Source organism: Pogona vitticeps, chromosome 3 (assembly GCF_051106095.1).
Source record: "Pogona vitticeps strain Pit_001003342236 chromosome 3, PviZW2.1, whole genome shotgun sequence".
Taxonomy (NCBI): domain Eukaryota; kingdom Metazoa; phylum Chordata; class Lepidosauria; order Squamata; family Agamidae; genus Pogona; species Pogona vitticeps.
This window is the reverse complement of record NC_135785.1, coordinates 51975590-51988576: the sequence shown is the minus strand read 5'-3', so window position 1 is coordinate 51988576 and position 12987 is coordinate 51975590. Positions and strand designations below refer to the sequence as shown.

General features: G+C 45.3%; 1 protein-coding gene and 1 long non-coding RNA gene across 3 annotated transcripts in view; one reads left to right on the top strand and one right to left on the bottom strand.

Moving 5' to 3' along the window:
- PYROXD2 (pyridine nucleotide-disulphide oxidoreductase domain 2) overlaps nucleotides 1-6912 on the bottom strand; it is a 22716-nt gene extending 15804 nt beyond the window's left edge. Inside the window, exons 1-10 of the mRNA XM_020812047.3 lie at nucleotides 6750-6912; nucleotides 6429-6448; nucleotides 6072-6165; nucleotides 5896-5969; nucleotides 5057-5212; nucleotides 4654-4807; nucleotides 2606-2667; nucleotides 2255-2352; nucleotides 1347-1488; nucleotides 490-621 (exon numbers count right to left, since the gene is read on the bottom strand). Of these exons, the coding sequence (XP_020667706.3) occupies nucleotides 490-621; nucleotides 1347-1488; nucleotides 2255-2352; nucleotides 2606-2667; nucleotides 4654-4807; nucleotides 5057-5212; nucleotides 5896-5969; nucleotides 6072-6165; nucleotides 6429-6448; nucleotides 6750-6879 (1062 nt within the window). The 5' untranslated portion in view covers nucleotides 6880-6912. The remainder of the gene's footprint in view (nucleotides 1-489; nucleotides 622-1346; nucleotides 1489-2254; nucleotides 2353-2605; nucleotides 2668-4653; nucleotides 4808-5056; nucleotides 5213-5895; nucleotides 5970-6071; nucleotides 6166-6428; nucleotides 6449-6749) is intronic.
- Nucleotides 5860-12987, top strand: part of LOC140705991 (uncharacterized) — a 14975-nt gene continuing 7847 nt past the window's right edge. For both annotated transcript variants that reach the window (XR_012085661.2, XR_013543078.1), the window contains exons 1-2: nucleotides 5860-5943; nucleotides 7777-7909. This is a non-coding gene — a long non-coding RNA (uncharacterized LOC140705991). The remainder of the gene's footprint in view (nucleotides 5944-7776; nucleotides 7910-12987) is intronic.

Genomic DNA, 12987 nt, shown 5'->3' with positions numbered 1-12987 from the left:
TTCTCCCCCAGAACATAATGAACCATGGTCCTCCAAAGTGTGTGTAATGCCAAGCTGCTCAGGGTGGTCTATTATTAAAATAAAACATGATGCCTCTGCTGAGCTCATCCCAGCTCAGTTCCTCTGCTCCGAAATTATTGCAAGCGAGTTGGTGCCTGGATTGTTTCGGGGGAAAATAGGCAGTGCTTTTTCTTCCAGTTTAACAATGAGCCTTGGCTTTAGCAACAGACTTTTTTTTGCCTGAGCATCCACCAGAGACTCAACCTTCCCCATCTCTGGCAAATCTTAGCTCCTGAGGTCCTTGCAACCGGCTCATATTGCTCCTGCCAGACCAGAGTGCAAATAGGCCTATAGCTCTTTCTTTGTACATTCTGGGAATCCCGTTCTTTGATAAAAGGGAAAGAAAGGACAACGGCCGTGTACTGCAGTTAGGATCCCGAAAGATGCTTCCTGAGAGGATTCCATCCTATCCCAAAAAGCAAAATTCACCTGGGGGGTCAAATCCAGGAAGGTATGCTGAGGAGATGCATTGGACAAAACCAGGCAGCTCTTTACTTCGGTCCCATCCTGGAGGCACACACCGTGCACCTTTCCATCACAGCTCAGGATCTGGGCAACCAACTATTGGGGGCCAAGCAAAGAGAAAAGGAAACAAATAAAACTTTTTTATGTCGCCTGTAAAAATGTGTCTGGAGAAAATGACTTTTCTTCCTGCCCCATCTTGACAGGACATCAGTGATGCTAGGAAGGCCACAAATTCTCCACAAGGAAACTCAGTGAGGCCAACAACTTCAAGAAAGGTCAGCACAGCCAAAGGGCAATGGTGAGAGATCTCGTTTTTCCTTTGCCTTGGAATAACAACCAAATCTAGTGTTCCATCTGCTCAAAATGATGGCATTTAACATTACAGGGGAGCTTCCTTCCACTGGGAGTCCCCGTACGCTGGCATCCTTTCCCATATAACCTTTTCAGAAGCAAGATCAAGCTTTGCTTTTCCTACGCCTGGGAGTAACACGTCATCATAAACATCATTATGTGTAACTGTGCAAGAAGAATCTCTTTTTGGGGGGGGGGGAGAGTATCAGAAGAAACCTGTTAACAATAACATTTTACATTTTAGTTAACGATGATGCCAATTTGCACGGCTTTCTACAAGTAAAAGAACAGCTGGTAATGAGTAACACTTCCTTGTTACGCCTTGCAAAAGTGATTTCCTTGTAAAAGTGATTTCCTAATAAAAACCAATGAAGCACATTTTTTTAAAGTGACCAGAAAGTGATGCTAACAAATTCAGAATCTGGGACATCCTCACATCCAGCTGTCTGTCCTTCTCAGGATCCACTCACCTTCTCAGTGAAGATCTCGGCCCCCAGCGCAGTGGCAGCACGGGCCAAGGCCTGGGAAACAGCGCCCATGCCACCCATCACGTAGCCCCAGGCCCCCTGGTGCCCCTCTATCTCCCCCATCACATGGTGCAGCAGCACATACCTACAAGAGAAACCAAGGTTTATGGCCTGCTATAGACAAGGCCCAAAGCCCTCACCGCATTCAGACAGCTGCAGTATCTATAGGGCAGATACAGGCTAGAAGTAGCTAGGTCGGCAAAGCTCCATTTTCTTTCTCTCCACCAAATGCCCCTCAAATTAATCAGGACTCTGCTATCTCACATGGCATTTCTCACTCTCAAACACACCTTATGATCTATTATTGCATTTACTGCACTCTTTTAATAGCCCAACGTTTGGGTCCCAAAGGACCTATAAAATATAAAAGAGACAGGTGACCTGTGCAGGTTTTAGTGCTATGTTCTTAATGGTTTTCATGTTTGAATGTTTTAATTTTCTATTATTTGATTTTAAATTATTTTAAATATCTTATTTTTAAAATGTTACTCAGTTTTGTAACCCCCTCTAAGATCCCATAATAAATGATGATGAGGAGGAGGAGAACGACGATGTGCCATCAAGTCAATTCTGACTTATGGCATAGATATAATCATATAAGGTACAAACTTTGAGGAGAAACCTCAAGTTGGGAGGGGGATGTGATGGGAAACAGGACTGGCTAGAGATAGGGAAGCTTGGCCCCCCAAATGTTTGGGTCTGCAACTCCCACAATCCCTTACCATTGGCAACACAGGTTGGGGTTTCTGGGAACTGAAGTCCCAGACATCTGGAGAGACAAAGGTTCCCCACTCCTGAGACAGAGAACAGTAAAGAGAAATAAAGGGTTTGTGATCCTGTTTCATTCTTACCCATTGCCTGGTGTGTGGGGACCAGCCATGGCACCAATCACCGCATCCGTTGCCAAAGTTGCTTTCAAGGGCTCAGACTCAAACCAGAAATCCAAGATCTATAAAGATGGACAGTGAGCAGGCACTGCATATAACAGCAACAGAACAGCTATCCATTTATTGCCCTCTCTCCCCCAGCAGCACGGGCTTCTAAGCAAAGGATGGGGCCCTGCTTGTAGCTCAAAGGAAAGGAGAGTGGTTGCTGCAAAGCTGTAGAAATGAGAGGGCAGATCTGCTCTCAGGTGGCTTCAGAACGAGCAGAATCCATTCCGATCAGCAGTTAGGCTGGGAGCTTTCTAACCAGGTGCTCACCTTGGAAATGGGGGCTGTGAGGACTTCATAGTATCGGGGAAGATCTTTCCCCAGGACAAAGCCTGTTGCGAAGAAAACTGGAATCAAGGGTGGTTCACACAAAGATCAAGAAACCACCCCTACTCGTGATCTCACAGCTGTCCTGTTGTGACAAAGCTGCGGGGAGACCATGAGGAAAAGTCTACCTGAAGATTCCCACTCCTCCCTGACTACCTCTCAAGGCAGGACACAAATGCCATGTTTTCAACCATCCAGTCCTTTTCCCCAGCCCATTCCCCTTGCTTTCTGTAACATTTTGCCTAACGAAGATGTCTGGGCATCTGGAAAGCTTCCACACAAATCTGTGCCATTTTGGTTGTCCTTATAGAACTGTTACACCAATATGGATCTGGGAATCACCCTGACCTCACACAGACACATGCACACAAACATGCTTCGCAGCATATTAGCTGAGGAAGAGAGCATTTTCTCTGCTCAGCACTGAGAAAGAGACTTTCTCCGTTCACTACAGAGAAAATCTCCGTCCAATTGCTGACTAGATATAAGAACTCTTCATTGCCTGGAGAACAGGAGTGGGACAGGAGAAAGGTGACACATAGTGGCCAGAGACATATAGGGCCGGAGCTCACAGGGTTGAAAACCCAGGATCCTTTGAGTAGTAAGGACTATGACATCATTTGTCATAGTAGTAGTAAAGACTATGTTGAGTAGTAAAGACTATGACACCCCTTTGGGCTTCCTTGTTCTCTTTGAGCTAACTTGCCATTCTCTTAATATATGGGGGGGGAAGTGGATTTTCCGAGGAACAGTATACTATGACACAAAGTATCGGAAGGTGGTTTGCTCTTAAATGGGCAATTAAAGGCTTGTCTACACGGATGAACTTAAATGGGCTAAACAGGGTCACTAGGAGGTCCAATATGTCATTTGCTGCATTCCTCACATCCAGATGGCATATGGACCTCAAATGGCTCTATTTGGCCTGCTTTTTAAAAGTGTATGTTTATTACAAGAGATTTCAAGAGAAAAATATCAGACAATGTACATATCTGACTGATAGCTTGCTGTAACCTAGTACTTATACATAATACATAAATACATTTCTTTCTCTTGTCTTAAAAGGACCAGTTGAGAAACTGCCATGGTGGTGGATTCAGCTGCAGGCAGTTTCCCAACCAGATCATTAAGAGAAGGGAAAGAAAAGATTTAAAACAAACAAACAAACAAACAAAAACACATTATAAGGTGCATAGGAAGTGTTTAATTAGCTAACATTCTGAAGTGGCTAAATTAAGCTACTTTGTGATATTGCCAAATGAAAAAAAAAGGCTTTTGGTTCATTCCCAGCAACCACATGAATGTGAGACCAGACCGAAAGAGAGTGATCCTACCCATACAAAAAAGGTAGAAACCCTTGACAGGGGCCAAAAAAGTGTAGGCAGGATCTAGGAGCAACATCTTTAGGAGCAAACCAGCTCGTATCTGCAGTGGACCAAACAGCGGGTTAAATGCCCATGTAATCAGCCTCTAAGAGCCATTTGCTTTATAGGTATGCATAGTCCAATCCAGCAACCTGCATTTGTAACTCTCTTTTTTTGGGGGTGGGGTGACTATGAGGGATGTTATGCTGAGCCCTGTATCTTCCAGATTAACCACTACAGCCCTAGTGATGGAGCAGCTGTCAGGATGGGCTGAGAGTCCTTCTGGGCTGTAACTACTCCACAGGCTTGTGACTCCCAGTGCCTGCCTTAGAATAGCCATCAACTTTACTGTGAGACAGACAGATAACAATAACATGGGGACACAGGGACTCTTACATGCAGCTCACTGAACTAATTACATTAGACAACTGCATTTAATTATAATTAAAACAGAAGATCGTCTCACACACACATTCACAACACACACACACATACACAAAGGCATGGAAGTAAGATGTAGACATGAATTCACTGACTTGAGATCAATTTGATCCTGAGGATTTGTTCATGTGTGTGTGTGTGTGTGTGTGTGTGTGTGTGTGTGTGTGCGCGCACACACACTGTTACCTGCAGAGAGCAAGCTCTTCAAGCCTTGCAAGGCTCCCAGTCGCTGACGCAGGGATCCCTGGCCGAGGGCAGCCACATCCACAGGACAAGTATCAAGCAAAGGATCTATAGCTAACACAAGGCGCCTCATGAAGGCTTCATACTTGGGAAATGTCTGCAAAAGGAAAGGAAGAAGAAGAAGATGGTGGCGGCTGTGTGCTGTTCTGTTTGCCATCACTTGAGATTCTTTCTGGAGAAAAGGTGCCATTTTCTGGAGGAATCTCTCCCCCCCACCCGATCTACACTCCCAATGCATGCAGTGTCCGTAAGTCTTTGGCCCCCATTTCCTGTACCATTGGGGACACAACCCATTCCACCACCACTCACTCCTCCATTTTCCTCAAGGACATCTCCTTCACCGTACCTCAGCATCCTTGGCAGAGAACTGAGCAATCTGGCTCTGGGTCTCAGCCATGTTGTGGCCGAGCAGCAACGAGGGGGGCACTTTTCCACCCTGACTGTCCTCCAACAATGGAGTGAAGGAATAAGGGTCACGTGGCAGCACTCTTAAACCATACCTCTGCAAGACAAAAGTCAACATGGCTACTAAGTCCACTGGAATGAAACAGTGCACTATCAGGCAGATGCAGGACAGAAGACCTCTATATGCTTGACCCCTGGGCTACTTGGATAGAAGGGGAAGCTTCCCACAGGACTCATCCAAATTATTTTGTGCACATTGACTTCAGGTTAAACCTGTGTGAATACTTTGAGAAAGAAAGAAAAAAAATCTTTCTTCACACTGTTTAGAATTTTATAAACCTTTAACTAAGGTTGCATTTCAATTACCTTTTCACCTAAGTGCAACATCCATCATATATATTGGGACTTACTTCTGAGTAAATATGAGTACTGTGTCATCCCTTGCCTATTTATGTAATAATTTCACTTCCATAAGACTATAACCTGCTAGTCCTGTAAGAGTCTAGGACACTGACAAATGGGGGCCACGGTGCCTGACTTCCTGATTTGAAGCTGCTGGCAGTTAATAAGAAAAAAAATGCACAGTGAAAGGTGAAAGCTGTGGTCACTGTGACATTAATAGACCTGGTAAATGAGGAAGAGGGGAGATGTTTGTGGACACAGTCTGTGCAAAGGCCAAAGGCCAGATAAAAAGAGACATGAAACTGCTAGAAACCAGGTGGAATTCCCCTCAGTTCAGTGCCCATTGCACTGATTGATTCTTCAGCATTCATTTCATACCTTCAGCTCCAGCTCTGTATAAATCTGAGGTCTTAGCAGACTAAGCAGGTAAGAGGCCCTCGAGAAGCGAAATCCTGCAGAATAAATATGTGTTGGATGTGTCAAGGAGTGCAGCCCACATGCCAGTCCGGGGGGGCGGGGTGGACGGTGCAGTCCTTAGGAGATGCAACTCTTACCTGGGATAATCTCCTCTGTAACTGCAGCACCCCCCACCAGGTGCCTTCTTTCCAGCACAGCAGTCTTCAGTCCCCCTTTTTGCAAGTAGGCAGCCTGTGGAAGGAGCAGGGACAGTATTGCCTCAGGTCTGGGCAGGCCCATCAGCTGCTTTCCTGTGGCTGCTGTGGGGGAAGGGTGGCTCAGGCCATGGAGTGAGGCATTCCACCTGTTGGCATGTCGGACTTCCCCCGCTTGCTGGGGGACTTCATAATTACAAGACAAAAAGGCCCGGTCTCCTAAGCGATAAATATTAAAGACTGGGAACCCCTTCCAGCAGCGCCAAAGCATTTGATGCCGGCTTTCTCTCGGATACTCACAGCCACCAGTCCATTGTGCCCTGCAAACCAATAAACACAGAGGTGAGGAGACTTCTTGGTTGCCGCCTGCGCGCGGGCGTCCAAAGTAAATGTATTTATACGAGCATAGCCTCTCCCTCCCTCTAGCAGCTTAAAACTTGATTGGGTCAAGCCCATTTGCTGCTCTAGCCTGCTACCGTTCACCGTGACAGCCACTCCTCTAGCTATCCTTCACAAGACCCTTTCCTGGGCACCCCTGGGCATTCCGCTTAGCTACCGACGTCCTGCTCCCCTCGACCCCGTGTGCCTGTCCCCACGACCTTTACTCCTCTCCAAACCCACCTGCCCCAATCACGACGGCGTCGTACTCCCGCTTCAGGGAGACTCCAGCCCCCGAATGAGATCCTCTGCAGCCCCCGAAGCCCAGGGAAACCCCCGTCCTGCCCAGCCAACGCCAGTGCCCGGCTGCCATCTTTACGGTGGACTTCGTATTTCGCTCGACGCTTTCCGCGCAATCCCAGGCAGAGCAGCGGCGGGGGGGGCGGGGGGAGGCGGAGGGGAGTTTTCAGGGGAGGGAGCCCAGCGTGAACCGCCCAGCCTGCGAGCGAGAGGGGAGGAAGTGGCCACCTGTCCCGTTGTTGACACCGTCCCGATATGCCGGGAAATTATTGACTGTTGCCGCTGTAACTGGCGACAGATTCCAACGGCGTAGCCTGTTGCAGAAAAACGACAGTCCGGTGGCACCGTAAAGACTTTCGCATTGGGGAGTGAACTCAGATTTATTGTGGCGAGCTTGGGTTAAGATAGTCTCTGGCTGCTGCCTGAGAGAGAGGAACAGGCGAGGCTTCCCCCTCTATCCCTCTTCACTGTCTTTGTTTTGATACGTGCTGTCATGTCGCGTCGGATTTCTGGCGACCCTAACAGGGTTTTTGAGGTGCCTAAGATATTAAAGAGTCGTTTTACCATTGCTCAGTGAGTTTCTATAGCCCAGCGGGGACTCCAGTCCCCTGAATCCTTGGCTATCAATCTATCCGCAGCACCAAGCTGGCTGAACTTTAGAATTCCATGGGACTCAAGGGACCTCAACTCCCTGCAAGTACCTGAAATCCACAGCTGAAGTCGTGCTAACAGATATGTGTCCAAACTATGTTTAAAAGCCTCCACTGGGGGTAATGCTTTCCACCACAAAATAGCTCTTACCATCAGAAAATGTCCTTAATGTTCAGCTAAAGTCTCCTTTTCCTGTAATTTGAATCCATTTGTTCATGTCTTATCCTTTGGTGCTACTTTAAGCTTTTTCCATCTGCTGCATTACAATTCTTTAAATATTTGTAGATGACTATCATCTCTTCATCTGCCTTTTTTCCAGGCTAAACATACCCAATTCCTTCAAGAGAGAATGATAGGGCTTTGTTTCCAGCCTCTTTACCAGCCCTCTCCTGGACATATTCCAGTTTGTCAATATGCTTAAATGGGATATCCAGAACCGGACACTATTCCAGGTGAGACCGGACCATGTCAGAATAGAAACAACACAATTAGTTCCTTTGGTCTTAGCACTGTTCTTTTGTTGATGCAGTCTAAAATTTTATTAGTTTTCTGTTTCCTTATTTGTTTATTACCAAATCATTTTTATTCATGTTTAGCCTGTGATCTCTAGACCCCTACATCCTTTTCACACATACAGATGTTGACCAACCTACATTTGTGTGTCTGATCTTTCCTGCTTAAATGTAGAACACTCCACCTACCCCTGCTGAAATACATGTTGCTTGGTTTAGCCAACTTCTTCAGTCTTCTAAGGTTGTCCTGAACCCTGATCCTGTCTTCTAAAGTAATCAGTTATCCCACCTAGTTTGGTGTTGTCCGTAAATGTAATGAACATCCCCTTTTACTCTTTTATTGTAGTCACTAATAAAGATTTTGAACACCACCAGGCCCAGGACAGACCCCTATGGCACCCAGCTTGTTGTTTCTCTCCAAAATGATAAGGAACCAACTCTTTGAGTACAGTTCCTCAAAAAGCTACAAATCTACCTTATAGTAGTAGTGTCTAATCCACATTTCACCACCTTGTCTGCAAGAATACCATGGGGAATCTTACTGAAAGCTTTGCTGAAATCTAGATTCGTGATATGTACAATTTCATCCTGATGTCAAAGAGTGGGAAAGAGAATTAATCTGACATTACAGTACTTGATTGTGTCTTTGAATGGTATTATTAGATCTTTATGCAGCTTTGCCTCTAGAAAAATGTGTGTAGATTCTCAGTGGATCACAAAGAAGAGGCAATGAGCAATAGTCTTGATCAGTGTTGGTGAACTTTGTCACATTCTACATCTTCACACCAGGGAAACAGGACACCTCTTGGGGCAATCTGTCAGATGCCCATACTGCTGTCTCTGTCCCCCTTCTGTTGGGAAGCTATTTTCGATCACCACATGTCTCCCTCTCTTCTGGGGAGTGGCAGGAACCCTTACATCCACAGAATCTTCCGTGGCCCCCTTCTCCTTCCTGGAAGCCTGGGACTGCTTTCCCTGCTCCAGTGACCTAGAACTGTATCCCTAAGGAGACAGGATCCTTCCTGATAATCTTGCTTCCCCGTGACATTTTTCTCTAAGTGTCTGCCCTGATGTTTACTATTCTTATCCATCCCTAGATAGGAATGCATTGTATCCTTCTAGCTCCCTAGAGGCATCTATAGCTGTTCCAGGAGAGTCTGTTCTGCTCCAAAATTACTTGATCTTCCATGAGCCAACAAAATGTGGATTGGAAAGGCTCAAGCTGTGGTGCCTCTTCTTCTAGCAGGCCCACAGAGGTCCCACATGCTCTAGCATCTACTGCAAGAATAGAACAGCTCCCTCTTCATCCTATACCGGCAGTGACGCAGCACCCCAGGCCTTCTCCTTAAAGTTCCATAAATAAATACCTGTGCACAACCCCTTTACTTTCACTCCTGCTTAGAAGTGTGCAATGGCCAAAGGTAGCTTTACAGCTACTGGCTGCTCACTTCCTTTCAGCAGAAGCTCCTTATCTGGGCCATATGCTCTTAGCCGAGCCCATGGTTGCAAGCAAACGAAGAGCCAAAAACATGCAAGCAACTTTCCAAACAGCTCTGACAAACTCCTTTAGAACAATGGCCTCTAAGCTCACCTCTTTTTTTGGTTCCCTTCCACTAATCCCATGTGTTCATGAGTGAATAGGGACTGTAGCACATTTAGCTACTGGTGGCTACTAGCCCAGCCTTGAATCAAGTCAGGTTCACAGTAGTGAAGGCCAAGCAAAGTGATTTTAGCACCTAAAGCAGAAAATTACATACGCAAGACCTCATTCACTGGCATTAACAACAACAACAAAAATAGGTCGTCTTTTCACGACACTCAGAATCACGAACCTGCCAAAGGCTTTGCACCCATTTTTGTGGCCAGAACTGCCTTTATTAGATGATGAGTTAAGCATCTTCCCAGAAACACACAGAATAGACACAAAATAGTTTAGAAAATAGTATTTAGTGAAGAAACCACAGAAATGGAATGTCACAGGTACCAAATTACATGACATATCAGTGCAAAGCTCCAGTGGGTACTTTCACACAGTGAAAGTTTCAGAAGCCCTCAAAACTCTGCTTTAGTGTTTGTGAGGCAGCACACAAGCAAGATGGAAGGCTGAAGAGATGCTTTTAGGCCTGGCAAAGATAAAAACCTTAAAATCACAGGCATGAGTGCAGCTCCCCTAGGGAGGCCCAGCCTTCATCAGAAGTCTATCTTAGAAACTGTTTTCATTGTCAAGGATCAGCTAGAAACTCGTGGAAGATTAACTTGGTACTCACTGCGCTGGTAAATCTGTCTGAAAGAGATGGGTGGTCAGAGGCAGCTCAAATATATCAATACAGAAGTGGGGGGGGGGGGAGTGTGCAGCTCCACAAAGAGCCTACCAGGGAGAAGAGTACAGGTGAGTGGGTCTGCTATGAAACCAGGGATAGGGACTCTGAGTCACGGGACTCGCTGTCAAGTCGGACTTGAGTCACACTGGTGACAACTCAGACTTGATTCAGGTTGGTTTTTTCCCAATGGTTCAGACATGACTCATAACCCACCCACCCCTCCCTTTTTTCTGGGGGGAAAATCTTGTTTTTAATAGACTCAGGCTTAGGACTCAGACCCAAAGACTTGCCAACATCCCTGCCTTAAACTACCGTAATTGTTTGTCTTGCCCTTTGGTGTTCTATGTTCAGGATTTCTTCCTTCCAAGTATGGAAGTACAATCTGTGTATGCTTAGTCAGAACTAATTCCCACCATGCTGAAGGGGGCTTAAAGACTGATAAATATGTTCAGTGTTGCAGTTAAACTTTTAATTCTAAATGCTTGTATTTGTTTGTTTGTTTTTTGTGACTTATTTTCATAGAATCATAGAATAACTGAATTGGAAGGGGCCTATAAGGCCATCAAGTCCAACCCCCTGCTCAATGCAGGAATCCAAATCAAAGTATTTCTGACAGACGGTTGTTTAATATTCTCTTGGATATCTCCAGCACTGGAGTGCTCACCACCTCCCAAGAGAATTGGTTCCATTGTCATACTGCTTCAACAACTAAGCTCTTCCTGATATTCAGCCTAAATCTGGCTTCCTGTAACTTGAGCCTGTTATTATGTGTCCTGCACTTTGAGATGATCAAGAACAGATCCTGCCCCTCCTCTCTATGGCAATCTTTCAAGTGTTTGAAAACTGCTATCATTATCTCCCCTCAGTCTTCTTTTCTCAATGCTAAATGTGCCCACTTTTGTTAGTCTCTCCTCATAGCGCTTGGTTTCCAGTCCCCTGATCATCCTTGTTGCCCTCCTCTGAACTTGTTCCAGTTTGTTGGCATCCTTAAAGTGTGGTGGCCAGAACTTGGCATAGTACTCTAGAAGAGGCAAAACCAGTGCCAAATAGAGAGGGCTAGTTCCTTGCTGAATTTGGAGACTATATCTGTTCATGCAGCCTAAAATAGCATTTGCCTTTTTTGCCACCACATCACACTGTTGTCTCATATTCAGCTTGTGATCTACAACAATTCCAAGATCCTTCTCACTTGTAGTATTTCTGAGCCAAGTATCCCCCATCTTGTAAGTGGATGTTTGGTTCCCTCCTACCAAGTGTAGAACGTTGCACTTACCCCTGTTAAGTTTCATTCTGTTGTTTTCAGCACAGTGCTCATGCCTATCAAGATCTTTTTGAATTTTGTTTCTTTCTTCCAAGATATTAACTATTCCACCCAATTTTGTGTTATCCACAAATCTGATAAATATTCCCTGTACTCCCTCATCCAAATCATTAATAAGCGTGTTGAAGAACACTGGGCCCAGGACTGAGCCTTATGGATTCCCACTTGTTACTTCCTCCCACTTTGAGAAGGAGCCATTGATAAGCACTCTTTGAGTACCCTTCTGCAGCCAACTGTGTTTTTATCAATTTACATTCCTCCCTTCCATATTCCACATTCAAAACAGCAGAAAATGAGGCCTATGTGACTTGAACAATATTGCTTATTGAACTTCCCTGCCCCATCTCGAAGGAATGTGATGGCGCTGCGGGTTAAACCACAGAAGCCTCTGTGCTGCAAGGTCAGAAGACCAGCAGTTGTTAGATTAAATCCACGCAACGGAGTGAGCTCCCATCGCTTGTCCCAGCTCTCGCCAACCTAGTGGTTCGAAAGCATGCAAATGCGAGTAGATAAATAGGGACCACCTCGGTGGGAAGGTAACGGCGTTCCGTGTCTAGTCTCGCTGGTCACGAAAACTATCTTCGGACAAACACTGGCTCTACAGCTTGGAAATGGGGATGAGCACTGCGCCCTCGAGTCGGACACAACTGGACTAAATGTCAAGGGGAACCTTTACCTTTACTTTACCCCATCTCATTATTAATTGGTTCTGTTCTAGTATGGCAATATTTGTAGTGGTGGTCTGCTGTCAAATGACTTGTGGTTTATGCTAACTGTATGAATTAATGATCCCTTACCTTGCTGGATCTTGCAAACCGAAGACTGTGGTTTCCTTCATTGAGTCAATCAATCTCATGTTTAATCTTCCTCTTTCCCTACTGTCTTCCACATTTTTAAGAGTTTTTTTTCTGGTGGCTCTCATCTTCTCATAATATGTTCAAAGTACAGCACTTAGTTTAATCATTTTATCTTCTATTGAGAGAGTTCAGGCTTGATTTGACCTAGAATTGCTGATTGGTTATTCTGTAGTTCATGGTACTTGTAAAGCACCATATTTCAAATGAATCATTTTTTCCAGATCAGCTTTTCTTCCTTATCCAGCTGCTTAGCATAGTAAGCTGCAACTAAGGGGGTTTGGTGAGCCAACCTCTTGATAAACTCCATTGTTTCAGTGGGCCTACTCTAGTTCTTACTTCCTGTATTGAGCAACATAATGTCCACTGTACTGATTGGAAATCCCACAAGATGGATGATCTTGGTTTTGGTCTTTAATGAGTTATACATCTTACACTTAAGGTTATTAGTTGTTTCGCAGCTGCCAGGTCTCAAATGTCTGGTTTTCTATATGCAGTCTCCACTCTGAAGAATGATTGTAC